We start from the raw sequence: 23407 nt of genomic DNA, 5'->3' as shown, positions 1-23407 counted from the left end.
TGAAAAGGGCAATACAGGTAATACTGTATATTTAAATGCTAGGAGTTTAGTAAGGAAGTGTAAAAAATCTATTGTGTTAATTATCACAACAATTTACTGCACTTCTGCACTTGGAGAATTTTTGGCTTTTGAAGACTGATTTGGTAAATCTGTTGAATGCAAATACTTACCTGAACATGATCTCAGATCCTTTAGGAATACATTTTACTTTTATCCAGTAAAATATTATTTTTATTTATTCTCTACTTGAATCCAAGTCTCTTTTCCTTTTGTTCCTTTTTTGTTACTACTATGATCCTGATCTCAAAAAAGAAATTTTAGTCAAGTTTCAAACCATTAAAGAGCAAAGTAAGAAAAAAAGTCCTGAGGTTATTAATAGAGGAATTTCTAAATTTCTTTAAATTTGATGTATTTATTTGTAGCTTACATCATAAAGAAAAATAGTTTGGAAAAATTCTATTTGTTTCCATTGTTACTAGGATTAGCTGTCAGTCCAATCCTGCAAGTCTCTATACCTTAAACAAACCTTACAGAATCTGTAAGTTAACAGATCAAAACTCTGAAGCAACAACACAACAAATGGAACAATAATAAGGGTTTTGCTCTCTCTCATGACTTCATAGCAGTCTAAAATTAAAGTCCTATATTATGTATATCAAGCATAACTTTCATGGTTATCCTCAAAACCCGTGTATGGAAAATTTTCCTTACTTGGACCTCCACTTTCCTTTCTCAAAGGATAAAGTAGGCATGCTTTAATAACATTATCTCAATCCATTTGAAAAGCCCTCTTAATTCTTATTAAAACAATCTAATCTGCCTGAGGCAAGATTTTGGTTTTATTTAGAATACTAAACCTTATCTAATTAAGTGCAATATTAGGATGTTAACTAACATACAGAAGCCAGCTTTTAAGAGTCCAGTGGGCGCAAACATCAATCCATACTAGCTGAAGCCTAGATCCCAGTGCTATAGTTAGCCTAACAGGCCACACTTCCCTACATCCCTGCTCCCAAGAGTCATGCATCCTACCCAGTTTCCGGTAATGGGCTTACCTGGGGTGGGATGGACCCACTATTTTATCCTTTATTAAGAACCAAGTGGAAGGTCACAACCATTGCTCAGTGTTTAAACTAGCTTCAAATTTCACTGCCAAGAAGAAGATGGTTTTCCTTTTCCCTTAGAACCTAACTAGGCAGACAGAGAATTTACTATACTGCAAAAAGAAAACACATCCATAATTTTAGTGTTGGACTTAAGCTAGTTGGACTTTTGAGTTGCACCCACTTTGACTGCTGTGCTGCTCACCCATCCCAGTTTTCCAGTTTCACCTTGAGCTTTCTGTAGAGTTATCTTCAACTGAAACATATATCACTAAAAAGACAGGGCTTGCCTTCAGTTTTGTCAAGTTAATCAATCCAGTAAAAATGCTGGATTTACTGTCTACTGAAATCAGTGGGACTTGGCGTTTCCAAGCTAGAGCCTAAAGGTCAAAGATTCCTCTAATGTTTGTTTTCATCAGGACAGTTTAAGCATAAGCACTTAACCTAGTTCAAAAACTACATTCTGTGAATGGAAACACATGATGGTTATTAACCCCTTCAAGAACAAAATTGCTAAAAAACCCATAATTAAATAATAAAAATCTTGTTTATCAGCAGCCAAGAACAATCTCACATATACACTCCACTACTCAGTTACAGTACACTGATGCCCTTTAAATATGGACAAATTACTCATGTAACATAAGCTACCTTCTTTCTGGCAAATTCCACTCAGAAAGCTAAATATATAGTGTTCGTCTTTGTATACCAATGTATCCAGCCAGCTGGTGCAGAAAGTAAACCAGCTTACATTTTTCACCAGAGAGGTAAGGAAAAAAAAAAAAAAAAAAAGAGAAAGAGAACAAGAACTTTTTAATTTCACTTGATGATTGATAACCAATATGCACAAACACACAGTGTACGATTTCTGAGTACTACAGACCTATGTAAAATCATCCAAATACCAGATCTGAGATGAAAATTAAGGGGCAAAAAGACAGAACATTTACTCAATGCTCTGGTTTTCAACTTTTAGTGAGTTCTTAATTTATTAATAATAACTTGTTTATCTTGGAGGGGCTTCAGAAAAGTCTGGGAGACTTTTTTAAGCATCAGCTTAAAAATACTTACAACTATTCTTAAATGCCAGCTTAAGAAATGTATAAATAAAATTGAACATTAAGACCTCTAAACTTGGACTGACATGCTCAGAACAGGAAATGATAGTTTGTTAATAAAGAAAGGTAAATCATTCTCTAGGCTTCCGGTGGGAAACTTGGCAGGGAAAGGATTTTGACCTCAGTAGAAGGTAACTGCCACAAATGACAAATCAAGCAACTTTCTTCTTACAAGTGAGGCAAATGTTTGACATAAGGCTGGACTGCATTCAGATCTATCATTCCCTGTGGCATATTCTTCTAACTTTAGCAAATAATCCTGCAAACTTTTTGCACTGACAGTATTAATTACGTGTTTTTCCTCCTCTCTCTCACTGAGTAAATCCATGCAAGCCTAACATTTCTTGTGAATGATTACTTATTTCCTATTTGAATCATAAAAGCTCATCACTTATAGAATAGGTCAAGCTTTCAGTGCTTATTAGTCCTAGTCTGGAATGAATTAATGCATTTTCCTATGTTCATTTTCCTTTTCTCTTGTAGGAACAGTATATGGGACATTTGTGCAAAGAAAGGGAGCAAAAATCCTGCACTGTTTTCAGGTAAAGAAGTAAACATGAACAAAAGAATACACTTAAAAATCTCTTTTCAGTTTCACATTAGGCTCACTGTGATTATAGCACTGTCAAGTTTGCAATTAGAACTATCGATTCTCCCAACTCAGAACAATAAATGGGAAAAAATGACAAGTAGCCCAGTTTAATTTCAAACGTTAATATATTTTCTATTTTATAGTGAACATATGCATCATTCACCCCTTATCTGCAGCAACTATGACGTCCTCATAAAAAGGGGCGACATTTGTAAGATGCCTCTTAAAATAAATATTTCTTTTTATAAAATAATAAAACTTCAAATAAATATTCTTTACACTAAACAATATGTTGAAAAATTAGAAAATAAAGGCTGAATTTTACTGTAGCTGTACAATATACATGAAGTCCAAAGGGAAATCAAAGTCTTGTAATAGAAGGTTTCCGTAAGACAAAATACAATCTAAAAACATACTGATTGATTCACATTCTTCCGAATGTACAACATATTAGTATAATATTTTGTGACTGTGCCATGTCTTATGACAGCACTTACTTTTCACAGTTGAAAATATTATTGTATATACAAAAATATAGCACATTATCTCTGGCAGAAAACAATGAAAAAAAAGGAGTCATTTGCTAATTTACAAATTTTGCAAGTACTATTCACAAACAATAGAGTTGCCTAGGAGTGTCTGTGTTGCTTTAGCTTATGCAATATGTGGGTCAGAATGTACTGCATCCCTTTTTTTTCCCCTGTATTCCACTAGCTGGATTCTAACAAGCGTATCAGCTAAGATGGCACACACACAGAAAAGCATTTCACTGCAAACAGCAAAGTACATCCCCAACCCTTCTACTACAGTGCCAAGACCATAGCTGCTTAGTTGGTTGCATATGTACGTTAAAATAATAATCCTTGTTACTTTAGTATTTCTGGCTAGTGATGCTATGTTGGCTTTTCAAAGTTCCTGGGGGGTACGCTGGGAACTTTGCAGCAAACGGTGTTGGTGTGTTTGCAGCGGCACCCAGGCCGATTTACACGGTCATAACAGCCCTGGCACAACTTAAGGCAACCCTTGGCTGGTAGGTAACACCACAAGCAAGGCAGAAAGATGGACACTACACCCATGGCGGACCACCTAGTGCAGCAATGTGACTGACTGCAGGAGCAGGGGTTGTCAGCACAGTTGTCCTCGTCATCATTAGAGCAGTGATAGAAGAGCCCCTTCACACAGCAAACACAAGTCCCATAATCAACCACATTCTGGGCTGAGCAAAGACACTGTTTGTCACAGATCCAACATGAGGGGAGGGTCCTTGGATAAGTGCACTCCTTACACTTACACTTTCCACAGTCCTCACACCTGTAGCTGTGTGCTCCCAAATCTTCTTTGCTCAGTGGCTTCAGCTCACTCGACTTGAGCTCAGACTTAGGCTGCATTCGGACTATCCCATCAGCAACTGGCCCCGAAGACGATCCCAGAAGTCTTTGTTCTGACGAATTACTGCTTGTACTCGTCCTCGTACTGCTCCGTGAGCCTGTGCTGACTGTGCTGATGGACCGGGACAGAGGCACTCGAGGAGATGAGTGCGTCTGTGTGTGCTGGATCCGGCTGAAATGACGATGCTCAGGCAACCCATGAGGCCTTTCACTTTTGGGTTGGGTTGTCACCCGAGGAGACGATTTGACCCCTGGCCGCGGAGCCACCGTAGGTCCCTCTGTGTATTCATTTGTGTTTCGGATGGCTCTGATCTGGTCCAACGACAAGACGTGAACCTGCTGCATCAGGACATCCCGCAGGTCGGGCTCCCCGTGCGGTCTCCCACTGTCACGCCGAGCCTGTAGTAAGGGCTGCGACCCACTGCCGTGCTGAGTCTCCATCACTGCCCAGAAGCTTGCTCACCCCGCCAGGCTTAGAACACATCTGAAATCCTGGAGCAAAAAAGAGAGGATTCAGTATTGCAACATGTCTCACGCTCTCTCCAGCAGCTTTTCAAGCCTGGAGGACCCCACAGCACCGCAGACAATCAAATAATGCATCAGCCATTAAAAAAAGGAGTCACGTCTGGAACAAGCACTGGCACCAGACAGCTGAGTGACCAAATTCCCTTGGCCTGTTTTGCCTACTGCTGTGGAGATCTTAAAGACTTTTAAGAATCCCTAGGATTCTTTCCTAGGACCATGCAACTTAACTTGTGGCTCTGGAAAGTCTAGGTATTAGTCCTGCTAACTGAGGCTTCTCAGGTCATCTTCTGGTTAGACCATGGCCTTTAAAGTGATTACATTTCAACCACTTGAAGTGACACTTCTTTTCACATCAGGCTACTGAAAACCTTATACTCAAAAAAAAAAAAAAAAAAAAAAACCCAACAAACTATCCTGCAAGTATTTAGCAAGTGTAATGTGACCTGCTGATGACAGACATATAATTCTCCAATTTTGTTTAAAACTGGATAATATTTTGGTAGGCTAGTCTCTTTACACATTAAACTTTACATGATGTAAATAGGAAATTTTAGTTTAATACCAATGGTCCCAAGAAAAACACTAAATAGCAATAAAATGTTTGAGGTTAGACATTAAATGAGTTAGTGCTACCAAAAACTTCAACAGCACAAGTAAAAATATCTCTCTCCAGTATTTTAGTGTGTGTCATACTGTTGCACACCACTGTGATTGTTATTTTAAGGCTCAAAACTACAAAAGCAATGTTACCACAGTTGTTTGGTTGTTATTTTTTTAATGTGTAAAAAATTCCATAGACTACATTTCAAATTGTAAATATTATCCAGAGTGGATTGTGGGATAGAGGCATGCATAACATAATCAAATAATGTCAGCATCCAAGAAGTCTACTTGATTATGAATATTAATTGAAATTATTGTTAACTACAAAGTAGAAATGCAGACTTTAGAATTTAAATGAAAAGCCAGTAAAAGACAAAGATGAGAACTCATAAATAGCTTCCACACTCAAATATGCTCAAATTTCAAGTACTGCCTTCTAAATTAGTTAATATTTGTTTTGCCTTTATCATATCTTAAAGTGGCTCTAAAATCCAATTACCTATACAAAAATCCAGAACAATATTCTACAATTAAAACCCAAGCAGGAACCAAACTTCTTAAAAGGACCACACAATGTCTTCAATTATACCTAGAAAGAGCACCATAGTGTTACTCTGTACACATCAGTTACCAACAATAATACTGTACTGCAGTATAGTAAAATATAGCCAAACAGTTTAACAAAGAGTATCTCAAGACACTCGTTATTCTAACATCAATGCAAAACATTTAACCTTTTAACTCCTGGCTCCCCTGCTTCAAGTGTTTTTTTTCTTAAAAAAAAAACCAAACCCAAACAAAAACATATAGACAAATCTCTAACTTTTAAGAGTAACCACTTATTTTAAATATTGTCAAATCCTGGTTTAGGACACAGGATGTATGTTACGGTGCTCATTTCACCACCCCCCCCCACCCTACACCCCCAGAAAAAAGTCTTGCAAACTTGGCTTGAAGCACTGCTTATGGTTTTTTTTTTTTTTTCAAATTAAAACCTCTGCCATACCAAAAGTTTCAACCAACAGCCCAAGTAGATGTTCAACTCCTCTGAAACTATCTGGAGATAAAAAAATAATAAAAACTAAAATGCTTTCCCCATTCTTGAGAGGAATTGGCAGCCCTATCTCTCCTCCACGTCCAGGTTTCCACCAGCCCCAGCCAGCCTGGAGGGTACGCCGGGCTGATTCTCCAGAAATGACAACCCACTGCAAAAGCAAAGCTGACCCTGACCTGAAGGCGCTTCAGACGACCCCGGGATCGGTGGCGGAGCCCCCGTCAGACGCCAAGGTGGGAGCTGGAAAAGCAGCCTCCGCTCTCCGCTTCCCTCCCCGCCTCCAGCTCCGTCTCGGGCGGGGGGCGCGCAGCAGGTGGGAGGCGACAGCCCCTCGCCCGCCGGAGAGTGCAGACAACCTGGAGATAACCAGGAGACATCCTCTAGGCTGGGAGGTGGGAGGGGGCTGCTTCAGTCGCCTTATCAGAAAGTCAAACCCATGTTTCCTTTAAACTCTTCCCCCCTGCCCTCCCTCAGGAGATGCTAAAGGAGCTTCCCCTCCCGGGAAGTGCCAGGCGCCCTGCAGACGGTTCAGACAACACCTCCGGGACAGCTGGGCAAAAGGCAGATTACCCCCTCTCGCCTTGCGCTAAACACCCATTCAACTTCACAAAGCCAGCCGCTGGAAAAGCTCCTCTTATTTTACGCATATTCTGCAAATTGCCTGACCTTCAGCCCGCCCCGCTCCGCCCCAGCCCGGAGGGACCCAGGAGGCATTTCCAGTGGGGGCATCAGACCGAGCAGGGTGCTCCCCCTTTTTTATCCCCGTCATAGATCCGCTAACAGGACAGGATGCAAAGAACCAGCACATTTATTTGCAAACCTCAAAAATCTCTTTTTCACCTACATTTGCTTGAAAATCCTGACAGGAGGGCACACCTCTCCCTCCTCTGACCTAATACTTCTCTCCTTTGCATCCGCCAAGAGCAAGAGAAGCAGATTTGCCTTTTTGTGTGTGCATGTGCGTGATAACACGATTCCCCACTTCTAAGAGCCAAAGTCCACTCTCACCGAACTCAAGTGCCAGGATTGCTAACTTTTCTTTCAAGCTGGGCTTGGCAAAAGGGTGAGCGAGGGAGACGAGTTTCGCGTTCGGCACATTTGGGGAGGTTTAAAACTCGAGGGGTTTCTTGCGCGCTGTGGAAAAATCCCGTGTACCGCTGGCCGGGGAAGGGCGAAGCCTAAGGGAGAGAAGTCCCCTGCCCGTGAATTTCTGTTTTGTGGCCGGAGCCTGTGCAAGACACCCCCACCCCCATTCCCACCGCACACACACCAACCACCTCCTCTTCTTTCAAAGTGCTTTGAAACCCCCATTAAGGACCGAGTGTGTGATCAGACTATGGATTAGGGCAAAAGGGACTTTACCATCGGGGTGGGGCAAAGTGACACACAAACAGCTTGCTGAAAACACCAGCAGCTTTTTTTTTTTTCTTTTTTCCTTTATTTTATTTTTTTTTTCAGTTTTAAATAGGGGAAGGGGGCTGTCACTAAGTAAGCCCACAGAAAAAAAAAAAAAAAATTATGGCTTTTCCTTCCCGTCCACACACGCCCTCTGCATAGAAGAACCTAGAGAAGGACTTTCCTCGTCTTACAGATCGAATTAATTTCATCACAGGAGAAGTATCTAAACTTACACACACGCACACACACACGTATATATTTGTACCAGACGTGCACTCACTTCCGAATCGCACGGATCTCCTGACGCCACTACAGACAGGCGTAAATCAAGCACTGAAAGGCGGGTTGCTCCTTCTCCCCAAAACCGGGGGACAAACAGCCCCGACGCTCGCCAGCCCCGCTGCGCTCTCCCTTCACCTCCCCCGGGGCATGTCGGAAACCCACGCGTGCCCAGCGAGGCAGGAGCGCGCAGGATCTCCCGTGCCCGGCCCCCCGCAGCAGCCAGAACACGCCGGAGCTGTGGTTCCTTGCAGCGCACCCCCCGCCCCACTCGCAGCCCCGCAGGCATTCCGAGGCGCCCGCGCAGCCCTCCGCCCCCTGCGCAGCCTTCCGCACCCCCAGGGCACCCCGGCGGGGCGCAGTCCGCAAACCCCACGGAGCTCCCCCCACCCCTCCCCGGAGAAAAACCGCTCCGAAATCCCACCTCCAGCTCCTCTCTGAGAAAGGAAGGAGAAGGGAAGGGGGGGAGAGGGAGAACCTGTACGAATGGAAAAGGGATCGGCCTCAAACATTTCCACGAGTTTTCTTGGAGCAACCAAAGCGGGGGTGGGGGGGGGGGGGGAGAGAAGGAGGTTACTGAAAAGCTTGTTTTGCAAAGAAGGAAAAGGCTCTCACCGTGATCGCAGCGATGCACCAAACCCCTCTCTCTTGTATTTTCTTCTTCCTGCGGTTTGCAAATAAATCCAGCCCTAAAGCAAAAAAAAATTCTTTTCCAAACTCTGCTTTAGTCCGACTTGCAAATTAGAGTAAGAATGATCACCATGTTAAAAAAAAAAAAAAAGTCCAGATCAAAGTTAGGTGCCTTTCCCCAGATCGATTATAAATACGTGTGTGTGTGTGTATACTATAATAATAATCAAAACACCTCTCCGGATCGGGGTGGGTTTTCTTTGCTCCTAAAAATCACTCAGTCTCACACACACACACTTTCCTTTCTTTTCCTCAATGAACAGGAGGCCGAATCGCCAATACCAAGTCACTTTTTTTTTTTGTTGCTGTTGCAAATTCAAGAGGAAAGGGAAAAGCCAAAGAAAACAAAACAAAGTGGATCTAAAATAAAATCCCAGAGCTTTCTTCCACTGAGCTCCTCCAAAAAAGCAGCTTGTGCAATGTAGCCGTTCTCCTGAGAAGCTGCTTGCTGCAGGCTCCTCTCCCCTCTCTCCCTCTTAGCTTTCTCGCTCCCTCTGCGAGCGTGTGTGTTGCAGGCAGTTCTGTGGTTTGCAATCGGGGGGGTGTTTTGGGAGCGCAGCGGATTTGTGGTGGTAGTTGTTGTTGTGTGTTTGGAGGAGGTGGAGGAGGAGGAGGAGGAAGATTTGAGATCTGAGCTGTAGGGACTCGACGTTTTTCTGCTCGCTCGCTCTCTCCCTCTCTCTCTTTTTCTTTCCGGAGGAGGTAGGGTGATCTCTCTGCAAAAGCAGCAGTAAATGGCGTCATGTGGATCTGAGGAGGAACAGAGCAGTTGTTGTCCCAGAGGATATATCGCATCCGGTCCCAGCTCATTGGCTCTGCGGGGCTACATTCACTGGCGCTCTCAGCGCCCTGCCAGCACTCAGAGCTGCGGGAGGCATTCAAAAGGGTAGCGCTGCCGCCGCCGAGCCAGCCCTGCTGCCCCGGCCCCGGCCCCGGCCCGGCCCCGGCCCCGGCCCCGGCCCCGGCCCCGGCCCCGGCCCGTCCGCGGCGCTCCCCGCGCTGCGCGGGGCGAGCTGCAGCCGCGCTCCTGGGGCCTCGCCGCAGCCTGTGCTCACGGGAGGCTGCTCCGTGCGCGGTCTCACGCCGCTCGGGGTTGCTTTTGTGCTCGTGTATTTACTCAGAGGCAGGCGGCGATAGGTTTGCAGGGAAACCGAGGGGAACTCGCTTCTCGCGGGGAGGAAGGCGCGCTCTCCCCGCCGCTGCGAGCGTTCGGGAGACCTGTATCCAAGTGCTCCCCGTTGCTTCCCACCCGTTTTTCTTAACCGAGTGGAATAAAAGTTTACACTTTCTGCCCCTCCCCTCCCCCGCTTCGCCCTTTCCAGCCGCCGGTCGCCGGCCGCGCAGGGAGCAGGAAGGGTGATTACTTGGGGCATTGTCCCGCGGATTAATGCGATTAGGCGGCGCGGAGGGCGCCCCCGTGCCCGGGCGGGAGCGCGGAGCGGGGCCCGCGGGGCGCGGAGCGGGGCCCGCGGGGCGCGGAGCGGGCGGCAGTCCCCGCGCCCGGGCGCCTGCCCGCGGGGTGCGCCGCGTCCCTGGCACCGGCGGGGTCCCTTCGCCTGTGCGTGGGGGGGCTGGATGCGTGGAGTTCTTTTCGAATAAGTTAAAAAACCCTTCAAATTCCTCCCTCCCTCCCTCCCTCCCCCCAGCTTTATTTTAGTCAGTTGCCATTCGTGCGGAGGACACGGTCTGCGAGCAGCTCGCGAACGTGACTATTTGTCTTCTGGGCGTTTCCTGACACGACCACAGCTCGGTCCCTTTGGTACGAGCTGGAAGTACTGACGGGGCCACTGTGGCTGGCTGGACGCGGGCATCTTGCGCCGGCACGTAACTGTGCGCGCACCCCTGTCCCCGGCAGGCACGCACCGAGCACGAATGTTCCCGTGTCACATCCGGCACTGCTTAAAATACACACCGGGTGTAAGGCAGCAATCGCTGGACAACCCTCGGTGCAAGCCCGAGCCAGCCCTCTACTACTCGAGGCGATTTTGCAGGCACTTGCTCTCCTACACCTGCTGGTCACTGCTCTGTGGAGGGGGTGGACATTCCCCACGAAAACGTGTAAATGAGGGTCGTGTCTCACATGGACGGCCTTCGAGTTTTCGTGGTTTTATGCTCAAGTATCCGTTCTTCCACAGTAATATTCTGAACCTGCAAACTATTTTCCATACTTGGGTGACAGTAAGGTCAGACGGAATTAAACGGGGCTCGCTTTTTTCCTTTCAAGCTCCATCGCTCCCTAGCCTGCACAGAGCTGCTGCAGCCCGACCACCCATCCCCTCTCCACCCTGTTCGACCCCCGGTCCCGCAGACGGAGCGCTCTCCCGCCGGGGCGGGGGCTGCCCCTCGCTGGAGCCGCAGCCCGGTGCGGCTGGGTTACCCTCGGGCTCGGGGAGCGGCGGCGGCGCGGCCGCTCTCCCCGCCAGAGGGAGCGCGGCGCCGGGGCGGGGGGCAGCGGGTCAGGGCGGCTCCGCGGGGGCACCAGCCCCGGCGCCGGGCAGCGCCGGAGGGAGCCGCGGGCCTGCCCGGAGCTCCCCCGCGGAAGGGGGCACCCAGCGGCCTGGCGTCATGCGACATGAGCATCCTCGGAGATGTGCCCTGTGTGTAGGCTGTACGCTCCGTGTCAGCAAGGCAATCCACGGTGTTCAGCTGAGAGAGACAAGGATGGGTTAAAATATCTGGGAAACAGAAAACACAATATTCCCCTCACTGTAGGAAGACAAAAATACTTCCTCCCACATAGCAAAGTCAAAAATAAGAAATTTTTGTGCAAACCTATACACACGGGAAAGGTCTGTTAAAGTATTTTTTATCGTTTATATTGAGTACATAAATAATGTTTTAAACTGGAAAGTTCATAACACCATTTTTAAATCTGTCGGTCAGTAGTGGAATCATCAATTCCCACTCCAGTTCTCACATACAGGTGCATACACTTAATACAGAGAGTAGTCTCAAAGACAGATCTCAAAACAGGGATTTTTATTCACAGAGGCAGTCATGTGTGCAAAATGGTGAAGCATCAATGTGTTACAGCTTAAAAAAAAAAAAAGCAAAAAAAACCTGCCAAAAATAAAACCAGCAAAACCCCCAAGAATACAGCATCCTGGTACTGATGAGTTTGAAAGAGAAGCCTTAAACTTGCAAAGATTTGTGCGCTAACTGGCACAAAGGTAAATAACAGTGCACAAATCTGCAGAAAATTAAATGTGCTCATTTTTGTGCGTGTGCTTGGGTTCATGTTGGAACCTCGACGCTGATTTCTCAGTTTTAATCTGATGGCACCTTGGAAGAAGCTTTTGGAGGATTACATGTTTCACTCACGTTTCTTGTCGCAGAGAGTGGCTTAATGCATGTGATTATGTTTCCCCTAGTGGTTTGCTCTAATTACTGCATGATTTTTTTTGTGTTTTTTAGGTTTTTTGTGTGTTTTGTGTGTTTTTTGATTTTTTTTTTCTTTTAACCCAAGCAGACCTTGTTTTTGAGATGAAGTTCTTGAGTTTATTCTCAGCAGGGAAATGTAACTGTTGTATAGATACATATTTGTATCTATACAACAGTATAGATTCGATTTTCAGACCAGAACCAGAAACAAGTGGTTTCCCCCTTTACTTTGAAAAGGGAGGACAGCTCATTCATAAGGAATTCTTCCTGCAAGGGAATGAAAGTGCAGTACTTTGCTGACTTTGAGAACATTTCATGCATTATCTCAGGAGTTAATGCAATGATATGAGAATATTGATTCTACACATCCTAAAAGGACTAAGATTGGCTGCACATTACTTCTAATGTCCAGAAGTTCCATCAAAACTTAAACCTTTAATTGATTATCTTCCGTTTTTGTGACTCTGAATAAGCTAAAGTACATAAAGGAATTACTGAGCTTTTTAAAAGTGTAAAGCTTTCTTTGCCTACCGATATTTCATTGAGGTTCTTCAGGGCAGATAAGGCCATTTAGATAAATCATAGAGAGAAACAGAGAAGTCAAACACATTGCACTGAAAACTTATAAAGAAAATTAGGTCCTCGACTCAGTACTGTTAGTTTTCCTTTTGCAATTTTTGTTGTAGTTTACCTGAAGGAAATCCTGGAATTCTCTTCCCTGAGAAAAAGGGGGGAAATGAACACGGTCTGGTAGGACAAGGATCAGCACTGTTACATGTGAAAGAACTGGTACCTGCCACTCTGCTTGGGAATGCACAAGCTCCTCAGCTGCTCAGAGATTTAGTCTCCTGCTTTTAGTGATGCCCAGATCTTCTCTGATTAAACTATTATTTTCCGATCTAGCTCATGATAGACATCTTTCTTACAGATGATATAGGCCAGATCTTGTGTAACTTTATTCCATCTGGTGATTGCCTCAGTATATAGAGGGACAGTTGCCAGAGGATATTTTCTTGAATAACAAATATACTTATGTAAACTTAAAGAATAAACAAATCCCTTTCCTGTACCTTCTGAAATTATACTGAAGTATACATACATTTAGTACTAGTAATATAACGTGGAGCTTTTGCATGTAAATTGTTCTAATAAAGCTAGTATGCTCTTTGATGTGTCATTCAATGTTATTTGGTTATATTTGTGTCTTGATTAAATCAGCACTGTTTTTTTTTAAATTCAACTTTATAAACCTTTCTAGCTTATACAATGCATTTTATAATTTCTCTTCTCAAATACCCTGACACCCAATGTTCATAAGTGGGACAATTTAGCATGGATTGGGACTAAGTGAAGTTTATTTGCTAAACTGGTATTATATCAGGCTTTTTATGGTGTATAGGCTCCTTCTGTTAGTGTTTGAAACACTGCACTTTCTAGATTCATGCAGTTAGAGGCTAGATAATACTGGGCTTGACTCTACTAGAATTTTATGCAAAATCAACCAATAGTCTATTAAAATGTTAATAAGCACTAGTTTGGGAATTCCCAAAATATTTTGTAGCAGGATGCAGACATTTATGTGTTGACCGGGGATTAAAGTGACTCAGAAGAAATGGAAGAGGTCAATGTTAGACATTATGGGAAATTTGAAAGAAAGTTTTATTAAGAGACTTATCACATCTCTGCTGTGGTTTGCAGCAGCAGTTTTCAAATTTCTTCAATCTGTAGACTTTTTCTATGCTTTAGGATAGAAAAAAAAATAAGGGAAGCACAAACTTTTTTAGAAAATTGTAAATTATGAGACCTCCCATTTAGAAGTGTTTGATAGGAATTCACAGATCACAGTTAGAAAAAAAACACTGATGTAGAGATACCTGAACTAGCTCTAAATTGCGATGTAGTAGAAAGGTAAATTAATATCTTTGGTACTGTGAGCAGTGGAATTGGAAGAAGCCTGCTCTTCTCAGAAGTACAAGGTAGCCTGAATGGACCTCCATGCTGTGATGGCCATTTTGCTCCCAGAACATAAGGTGTTTTTTTGCATTGGAAGCTGGAGTTCAAAAAATACTCCTAAAGATTAACAATTTGTAACATAAATCTTGAAAGTCAGTCAAGGAATATGTACAAGTCAGACTTAAAGATTTTGCTGGAAACAAAAGGAAGCAGATTGAGCAAATGTTTTTTAAAAAAGTATAATGTTTATCCTATTTACTGAGATTATTTTTATTTTCCTCAGATGTGAAAGACTTGTGTTCATCTGAATATAAGCAGACAAGACAAGTACATCCTGAAAGTGGAGGTGATATATGCAGGACAGAATATTTTACTGGAGATTAATGAATTTTGCACAAAAAGGAAAATAAAAACTGGTGTTTCCCTATCACTTGTCTGAAAATCAGAACACAATCAAACTGAAATGCTGTTTATGTGCTTACATCAATTAAAAAAATAAAAATTGCAGATACCCTGACCCAGATCTGTACTGTCTTTTTCTCCCCTGATTATAATAGCAATATCAATGACCGTAATTAAACTGCTAGATATTGTATCACAGTTTTTTTCCACAGATCTCAGACTAGTTTTCAGGATATGTCACTGCCCATTTTAGAGGTGAGAAAAAACAGGAAAGAAAGAAAGAGGTAACTTATCTCAAAAGCAAGGACTAGGACTCTCAGGTCCCGGTTCAGTCTCTGTGCTATGTACATGCTGCCCAAGGTGTTCATTTCCTTCTGACCTCCAGAGTCTTTCTTCACAAGCAAAATTTCAGAAGCTGTGTCTGATAGAATCAGAACACTTTAAAAAAGTATGAACTGTTAGACAATTTTCTTACTTTGAGAGAGAAGAGGACAAAATGTTTGGTTATCTAAACAAGGTTATCTCTTCAGGAGCATGCACTCCCACCCCTTGATTAAAGAGTTCCTCTAAACTTCCATCTCTGCATCTGGTGTAGTTACTCCTATCTCATTTGTGGTTTTGTAATCATCTTTCTTTTAAGCAGGTCTATTACTTACAAAAGTCCCATAGATAAAAAGGCAGAAATTAACAGAGAAGCTGAATCTTGGAGCTGTTCCTCCTAAATAAGCCCCTGACTCCTTCTGGAGCCTGAGTGAAAGTCTTACGTGTTCCAGGCCAAGAAGGGAATCCAGCTGTCCAGAGCAGCTCCAAGGATGGTCTTCTAATTAATGAAAGTTAAAGGAAGCATTGGAAATTGCATTACAAACAGACAATAAATCCACTGCATCTGACAGAACAAGCTTGCAAAATAAGCCCACTGGAAAACTTCCTTCATTCTTGAGGTTAAGTGTTTAAACCGTTTAACATATTTTAAGTTTTCTTATTGTTGCTTACTCACAAAGCAATTCAAATTGGCATAAATTATACCCATTTCTGACGGTTTACGTTGTGTCAAAGCAGTTGTGTTTTCGAAAATATGTGCGGTTCAATTTCCATTTTCTTTCTTAGCTCCGTAGATTTGTTTTCTCCACAGGGACACAAATTATGGCTCTATAAAATTCATTTTAGCTAAGGAAATTTCTGTTAACACCTTATCTATAATCCCAATGTAGACAATAGATATAAAGGCAACAACATTTATTTAGCTGAATAGCTTTTGCATCAGGTAAAGTTTGACTTCCGTGAGGACAAATTATTTGCAGAGTTAGACAATATATGTAAATATGTAAAATTATATGTACAGATGGTAGATGCTGGGCCACAGCCCAGGCTAGTAGTTGTACTTTCAAGTTTGGTCGAAGCTGGAGCTTAAGCTGCAAAGGCAAAATCTTCATTCAGCCCAACTTCAAACCCAAGGATTTTTTCTGCAGTAAAAAGGTCTAGGAGAGGGAAAGCATTTCTCTGTGGTGAGAGGGAGGCAGGAGGGAAGAGGGCTGCCTTTTGCTGAGACCCTCTCGGATTTAGCATTGCAGAGGCTGGTTCTGAAGGCAAGTCAATGAAATAGAAACTGGAATTTCCTCCGCTCTCCTTCCTGCTTCTGTCTTTGCCTGCCTTACCTTTTGAGAACCTGATTTGTATTTGTATACATGCGTGTGATCCCGATTTCATTGTTTGCCTTTTCACACAAGCACTTTCACCTACATCCCCCTTCCCTCCCTTCCCTTCCTCTCATTTGGCAGCCAGTTGGGCTTCTTCCTGCCTTCAATACCGCATTCCCTGGTTATTCAAGCTCAGTCATTAGCACCCTGTCCCCCCACTGAAATTATGAATGAAAAGCCTTGTTGTTCTTTACAAATAACTCGGGCTTCCTCAGTCAGTCAAATTCAAATGGCAGTGACTGCCAGACAAAGCGCCTGTATGATGGACAGTCCTCTCAGCAAGCCACCGCGGCACACAGGAAGTTTTAAAGGCGCGATGCGGGCAGCGCAGCGCGGCGCTGCCCCGCGGGCCGGCAGCGGGCTGGGGACGCGCAGCGGCCGCGCCCCGCGCCGGGCAGCGGCCGTGCGGCCGGCCGGCTCCGCGCCCCGCGCCGGGCAGCGGCCGTGCGGCCGGCCGGCTCCGCGCCCCGCGCCGGGCAGCGGCCGTGCGGCCGGCCGGCTCCGCGCCCCGCGCCCCGCAGCGGCCGTGCGGCCGGCCGGCCCCGCGCCCCGCGCCGGGCAGCGGCCGTGCGGCCGGCCGGCCCCGCGCCGGGCAGCGGCCGTGCGGCCGGCCGGCCCCGCGCCCCGCGCCCCGCAGCGGCCGTGCGGCCGGCCGGCCCCGCGCCCCGCGCCGGGCAGCGGCCGTGCGGCCGGCCGGCCCCGCGCCCCGCGCCCCGCAGCGGCCGTGCGGCCGGCCGGCCCCGCGCCCCGCGCCGGGCAGCGGCCGTGCGGCCGGCCGGCCCCGCGCCCCGCGCCGGGCAGCGGCCGTGCGGCCGGCCGGCTCCGCGCCCGGCCCGCGGGGCGGCGGGCTGGCCGCGCCGGCACAGCCCCCCGCCGCCCGCGCATTGTTCGCCGGCCCCTTTCACAGCGGGGGAAAAGGTAATTGACAGCGCCATTGTCCGGCCCGGCCCCCCGCGGCTTTAAAACACTCCGGGGCCCCAGTCACACGTTGTCAATGGGAGCTGTCGGAGGTGACGAGTGAAGAAGGGCTGTTCAGGAAACAGTTTGAGCCCTTCAAGTGGACAGGCCTCAGTGACTTCTCCGGCACTCCGGCTGCCACAGGCAGCCCCTTCAAAAATAACCTTAAAGCAATAAATCATACATGTTTCCTGCGCTATACAAGGAACAGCTGGGTATTTTTCGGCACTTCCCCTCCCTTCCCCCCTCCCCCTCCCCTTGTTTTTTTTTTAAGCCTAAAAATTATTTAAGCACAGGAAATCAAGCATGTCAAAGTTTGGCAAAGCAGTTTGGGTGATTTAGCAATTACAACACTTCTTTCTCTATTAGCCAATCCTTGGGCTTTGACTTTTTATCTCCTCATTTCCACTGGTTTCTGCATCTGCTCCAATGTCTGGGGTAACTCATCCCTTGTCTTCCATACAGCATGGGAAGCGATCTACGTGGTTTGCAAGGAAAAGCTATTCACTCTGATTCTTCTCTTTCACAGGAACTCTGTATCCTGGAGTTCAAAAAGATGTCATGGACTTAGCACATCAATTTATTTAGGGAACGAAAACCCTGAACCAGGGAATTAATGACGTGTCTCATTGTAGGCAAGTCTCTACTTCTGTACTTAGTGCCCTTAACTATCTGCTGCAGGCAGTATTGATGCATCACCACGTGTAATGCTTCGTATATTTTGTGTGTGCACAATAATGTGTTGGATGCATTAAGTTTTAAACGCAAGTACAGGTTTTTCTCCTAAGGCCTCTGCAACCTAGGGTTCTGTTGCTGCAGCTGGATCCACACGGGCCAACACTTGTGTTTGCACCAACCTCCTTTAGGAGCCCACCTGCCTGGATCTGATTTCAGCCTTGGAGCTGTCATTTCCTGCCATCACGAGGTAGTTAGTGCACGCTAACTAACTACAATCCAGATCTGTTAGACTTAGCAATTGCCATTTAGCAATACCCAATTCTGCCAATATATTCAGTGCTTGGAACTGAAGATACACTTAGGAAATAAAAAGCAGGGGTCAAATATTCTTTGCAATGTTCTGCAATGTCCGTGCATTGTGACTAAAACATTGTATACTAGCCAGAAATGCAACTCTTAAAAAAAAAAAAGCCAGAGGATGAAGTAAGGAGAAATCAAACTTTTGTGAAGGTTTGGGGTCTGTGAAAATCAAGGTAAAAAAGGAAGAACTAATTAATGTGCAGCAGCATTAAATTCTCCTTACTCACAAAACATAGGATATGTGTTCTTATTCCTTTATCACGACACCTATTAACAAGCTATAAAGAACATCATTGTTGGCTTCAGGGTGGTCAGAGTGTATTAAATTGGAAAAAATGGTCATGACAAGGGAGGTATGTGGCAGCAGGTTTAAGTCTGTGATCTGTACAGTTCAATCCATGACATTAACCCATCCATTTTGCAGCATTGCACTATTAGGTCAGGCCGTTGGAAGGAGGATTTGCATTTTTTTTTTTTTTTTGAGCATTGTTAATGCCTTTCACTTGCAATATGATATGTTTGTATGCCTGTTAATATTATTTCGTCTCCTTGTGGGTGTAGTTTCAGTTCATCTATCCACAGCCCATTTCTCCTGTAGTTTAAAGGCTAAGGTAACATAGACTTGCTAAGTGCCTGAGACTAGTTTACAGGCAATTTTAGCCAAACCTTACAGCATGGCCCTCCTAACTAGCTTTTGAAATCTTATGGGAGTAAAAGCTGTTCAAAACCTCAGACCAGATGCTTTGGTAGGATACAGCCTTTAGCTTGCAAATTACTCCAGGCAAGGATCTCCTTCCTGTTTGGCAACTTCCTAGAACACTTTTGCAGCCGGATACATAAACTGCTTATTATGTTGAGGAGAAGATACTCATCTGGGGTGATTTACCATTGCTCACTTTCATCCTCTGAGAATCCAGCACCATATGGAAGTCAGAGGTTATCCATGTCCTGCAGAGGGAACCCATGATGGAAAAGTTTTTGCAGTAAAAGCCTGTTTTTGTGCTTTACTTTACTGTGACCAAGACTTACACATTCTTATATGTTACGTTATACCAACTAACCTAAAGTCTGCTCACGCAGTGAATATGGCAATATCTTGCTGCTAAAATGAATGGCATTTTAGATCCTGCCACCCTGGATCTAAATTTTGACCTCACATTAGAGGTGTGTCTCTTATGCTGGGGAGCAGTATAAAAATGCCCAGTAAATAAGTTTGCGATTGCCTTTGCCCAGAAGTGCAAAATGATTACTTAGCCACCATTAGATCAGTGGAGGAAAAGAATCCCACAACCAAACAATAACTAAGACCAAAACCTCTGCTGTTCACTGACCTACATGTAAAAGAGCACTTGAAAAGCCATTATAGCATATGTGTGCTTATTCCCTAGCAGAGCTGAATCCTTCACTTCTCAACTCTTCTCATCTCTTTGGCTAGGTAGAAGAAAAAATCCAGTGTTTTGGAACACTTTGTCCGAGTAACTCAGTGTCAGTACTTTCCTGACAGGCTTTTCCTACTTAGCTCAGCTCTTTTTCAATGGGGGATGGGAAACAAGTATGACAAATATTTTTCTTCCGATGTACAAACAGGTCCGTGAGCTGTGAATCCTGCTGTATGAAAAAGTGACATCAAGATAGCAGAAAAGCTGACATCATGTGCTGAAAGAGGAGTGACAGCAAGGCTGACAGAGAAGCTTAACTGGGCAGTCAAGTGTGAACGAAGTGCAGCTGGACAGGTGTCTGTACATGACAAGATGAGAGAAAAAAGTGCCAAGAACTAGTAACTGTCAGAAGAGGTGATCCATTTAATTAATTTATGTATTTATTTATATTTTTATTGCTTGCCTTATTGCCCTGGAGAACCATGTGCATTTTCTCTGGATTGCAGTGAAGAAACTGTTCTTGCTTTTACTTTGCCTTTGCCTCAGTCTTGCAGTCACACTCCCTTAATACTTGTTGTGAAATCTAGACTCTAATAATGTCAAAGGGAGTTTTGCCATCAAGTTTAGTGTGGCCAGGATTGTACTCAGTTCATAAGTCTGGCAGTGTCAGCAATGTTGGAGTTGCATAGACCAAGGTTAAATTTTACAACAGGAAGGGAACTTTTCCCACATTTCCCCCATTCCTCTTCCCACAAGAAAGGTGTAAACCACTGTTGAGAAAGACAGTTAATGGTCCCCAGTCAGATCGGTGTAAATTGTGTGAACTTGGAGGAAAAACACCCATCCTACAAGGTATAGGCTAAATTCAAATGCAAACTCAGTTTGTCCAGTTTGTAACCTACTCCCTGGAGTAGCTGCAGGAGCAGTTTGGGAATAAATTACATAGCAAATTCACAGTTTCTTGGAAACATGGTGCTAGTTTGCATGCCAGCTTAATGGAGAACTTCATGAACACTCTAGCTTGGGCTATGTGAGTCGTAAGTGCTGGGGTAGAAGGCTCTCACTGGCTCTTAAAAGGAGGTATTTGCCCAGACAGCCAGAAAAAATTGGGAACTACTGATTTAGATCACAGTAAAATTTTCTTTTGAGATTCTTGTCTGTGCTTCCACCATTCAACCAGGAAGAAGTTGGGCTGCCAAATGAATTGAGGTTGAAACCTGTTTCTGAGCATATCTTGGGGTTCAGTAGGACATAAATGTAACAGATGAAGTTTTGACTCTTTTGAAGTCTATAGGAAAACTACCCTTGACTTTGATGAGGTCTGAATTTCATCTTTTTCCCATCACCTTCTTCTTCCCCCTTCATTTAATTCAGCTCATAAAACAAAAAACTGAGACCCATGTGTGTTTTTATATAGCTGTCTATATTCCTTTGAGCCATGCACTAGTGTACAGGCTCCATTTGTATGTACAAAAGCCAGATATACATATGCAACTGTAACTGTGCATGAGAAGATCCTCTACAACCTTAGGCTTCAACTTATGAAAATCTGATTCTTTAAGCTTTATGGTTCCAGACTCTTTTAGGGAGAGACAGGGAGCCAAAGGATGTGTCTGTCTGCTACATTTTGCAATGAGCTTTTGGAAATAAAGCCTGCAAGATGCTGTGTGCTGTTGTTTGGTTTAAGAAGAGTCCCTTTGAAGGCATGGTAAAATTTTGTGAGAATCCAATCGTGAGAATCATGAGGATAAGAAAAGTCCTTAATTGACTCTGTCTTTAAGTTTTCTAGAGTCCTTTGAATGGATCTTCTAATACATAGAAGGGCTTAACACACATTTTTCCTCTGTCTGGAGTCAGGGGGTGAATAGGCCCTGCTGCTGGCAGCAGTGCAAGTAGTACAGACATCCTGAGAAGTTCTGCAGTTACTTGGCTTTAGACAAGTGGAAGTTTTACTTGAGTAAAGACAGGGAGATAAGGCTCATTAGCTAATTATTTCTCACAACACCCAGGTCACACCCTTTCTGTAGCCGGTTGGGCACAGGTGTGTTGGACATGCAGATGTGCACAAACATGCCCTTTGTAGAGCATCATCTCCCCTCTGTGCAGTGGCTGCTGTGTCTGAGCACGTGTTGTGCTGCTATGCTGACTGGGGATGATTTGAAGATGCATTTTTGTTACACAATATAGCCACGATGCCCTGGAATATTTTATGTTTCATCTTGGTGAAATTCCCTACTTGTGTATACCTTGGTGTTCCAGATGCCAGAAGTTTATTATGCTACAGCAAACCTGTGTTACCTCACAACTGTATTTGTGATGCATAAAAAGGTGCTTTTAGCACGGAATTTACAATTATTAAGTTTTAAAAACATTTAACTGTGGGGGAAAAATTGGAACAAGGAGGGATAAAGCTCCCCTTGCAGGTTTGAAGCCCACAAAACTCAATGCTCTATGCTCCCTCTGCTGGCATCGGGGTAGCCAGTCCTCTCTCCTAGACAGACACTATTTCAGCATGAAAAAAACATACATTTAGAGGCACTGCTTTTGTTAAGTGTAATAAATAATAAGCCATTTAGGATTTTTTCCCCTCATTCTGTTTTTCAGAAACAAAGGTTTTAGAAAGAATCAGAAAGCGTAGCTAAGTTGCATGATTCTGCATTTATACTTATATCTAGCCTGAATACACTGCTTCTTGTTATATGAGCTACAGACAAATAGGGAAAAAGACATACCTAAGGTATCATTTATAGAGAACAGAGCAATAGCACTATATTATTCCTACTTTCAGGCTTTTTTTTATTGCTTGTTTGTTTTTTCCCATGAGAATCATACCTAGACTGAGTATTACTCTTCTATGACTTCTGTTTTTCATTCTAACTGTTTTGGAGGTTCTTATGTTATTAATATAAGTAACTTATTTAATTATTCAGTGAATATTTAGTAAGGCTTTGCTTTTCCTTTAACAAATGGCAACACATGATAATATTTGCCTTTAGTAAATGACCATTTGCAATGGTTTAGTGAACTGGAATTTATCACAGATAATTTATTTTTTTTTAACTGTTTTGACTTTTAAAATCTCTCAGTTTTGAAATTATATATATCTATTTTAATTGTCAAATTGAAGAAAAGAATTATTTTCCAACTACTTTTTTATGCAATACTTTTTGATGATTCTGACAAAAAATAATGCCAACACACTATTATTTTACTTTTTACTTCTCTTATCTGGATATGCTTTTGCTTGCAGTGGAAGCATTGGTGTGAACAAGAACTATGTTGTTTTCTAACTTTAGCTAAGAAGCAGTGCAAAACCTTTGGTTGAACGACTTTACCATCACTGGTCAGGTACCTCTTGAGAAAGAAGTGCTAAGCTCCCCTTGAGGAGTGGAGCAGAAGTGAGAGAGATGTGCAGACATTGGCTCTATAATGCTGCTTCTGTGCTGTCCTTGCTGGAAAGAAGTGATGAAGATGCTGCCCATCTACCCAACTGCAGTCCATTGTTCCTATTTTCTGCCTCTTTTTTATCTACTTTGCTTCCTGCAAAGGAAGGATGTAGCTGGAAGAAGAGCATATTTTCAGAGGGGAGATCTTTAACAGCTTTGCTTCAGAAGAAAAAAATGCAGTAGGGGTTGCTTCAGTATAATATAGAGGCTTTGGTGTAGTGCAGGTGGGGATAGCACATCTTATGCAGACAGGCATGGCTGAAGCCAACCTCAAGTTTGGCCAAGGTCAAATTATCAGTGTATACATACAGTACAGATCAAATAACTCTTGGAAAAAATTGGGACACTCAGCTTCAAACAATGTTCTCAGCTGCAGTCCCAGAATACTATGACTAATTTTGAAG

General features: G+C 44.0%; 2 protein-coding genes across 6 annotated transcripts; both read right to left on the bottom strand.

Annotated features, from left to right (window-relative positions):
• Nucleotides 1-1895: 1895 nt before the first annotated feature.
• On the bottom strand, nucleotides 1896-9412 carry SPRY2 (sprouty RTK signaling antagonist 2). Of its 5 annotated transcripts, none has more exons than XM_021529411.3 (2): nucleotides 8676-9412; nucleotides 1896-4693 (listed from the first exon to the last, which is right to left on the bottom strand). In XM_021529411.3, the coding sequence occupies exon 2, from the start codon at nucleotides 4640-4642 to the stop codon at nucleotides 3707-3709; it is 936 nt and encodes a 311-aa protein (XP_021385086.3). In that variant the 5' UTR covers nucleotides 4643-4693; nucleotides 8676-9412; the 3' UTR covers nucleotides 1896-3706. The 5 variants fall into 5 exon arrangements, with proteins under 5 accessions (XP_021385086.3, XP_085432496.1, XP_085432503.1 ...); XM_085576370.1 differs by lacking the exon at nucleotides 8676-9412 and adding an exon at nucleotides 8485-8622; XM_085576377.1 differs by lacking the exon at nucleotides 8676-9412 and adding an exon at nucleotides 8062-8429.
• LOC110470063 (uncharacterized) lies at nucleotides 8725-10138 on the bottom strand. Its single transcript, XM_085576388.1, has 2 exons — nucleotides 9806-10138; nucleotides 8725-9500 (listed from the first exon to the last, which is right to left on the bottom strand). The coding sequence occupies exons 1-2, from the start codon at nucleotides 10121-10123 to the stop codon at nucleotides 9111-9113; spliced, it is 708 nt and encodes a 235-aa protein (XP_085432514.1). The 5' UTR covers nucleotides 10124-10138; the 3' UTR covers nucleotides 8725-9110.
• Nucleotides 10139-23407: the final 13269 nt, after the last annotated feature.

This window comes from Lonchura striata, chromosome 1 (assembly GCF_050655825.1).
Source record: "Lonchura striata isolate lonStrDom1 chromosome 1, ASM5065582v1, whole genome shotgun sequence".
Taxonomy (NCBI): Eukaryota; Metazoa; Chordata; class Aves; order Passeriformes; family Estrildidae; genus Lonchura; species Lonchura striata.
The sequence above is the reverse complement of the archived record's forward strand: the minus strand, read 5'-3'. Positions and strand labels throughout refer to the sequence as shown.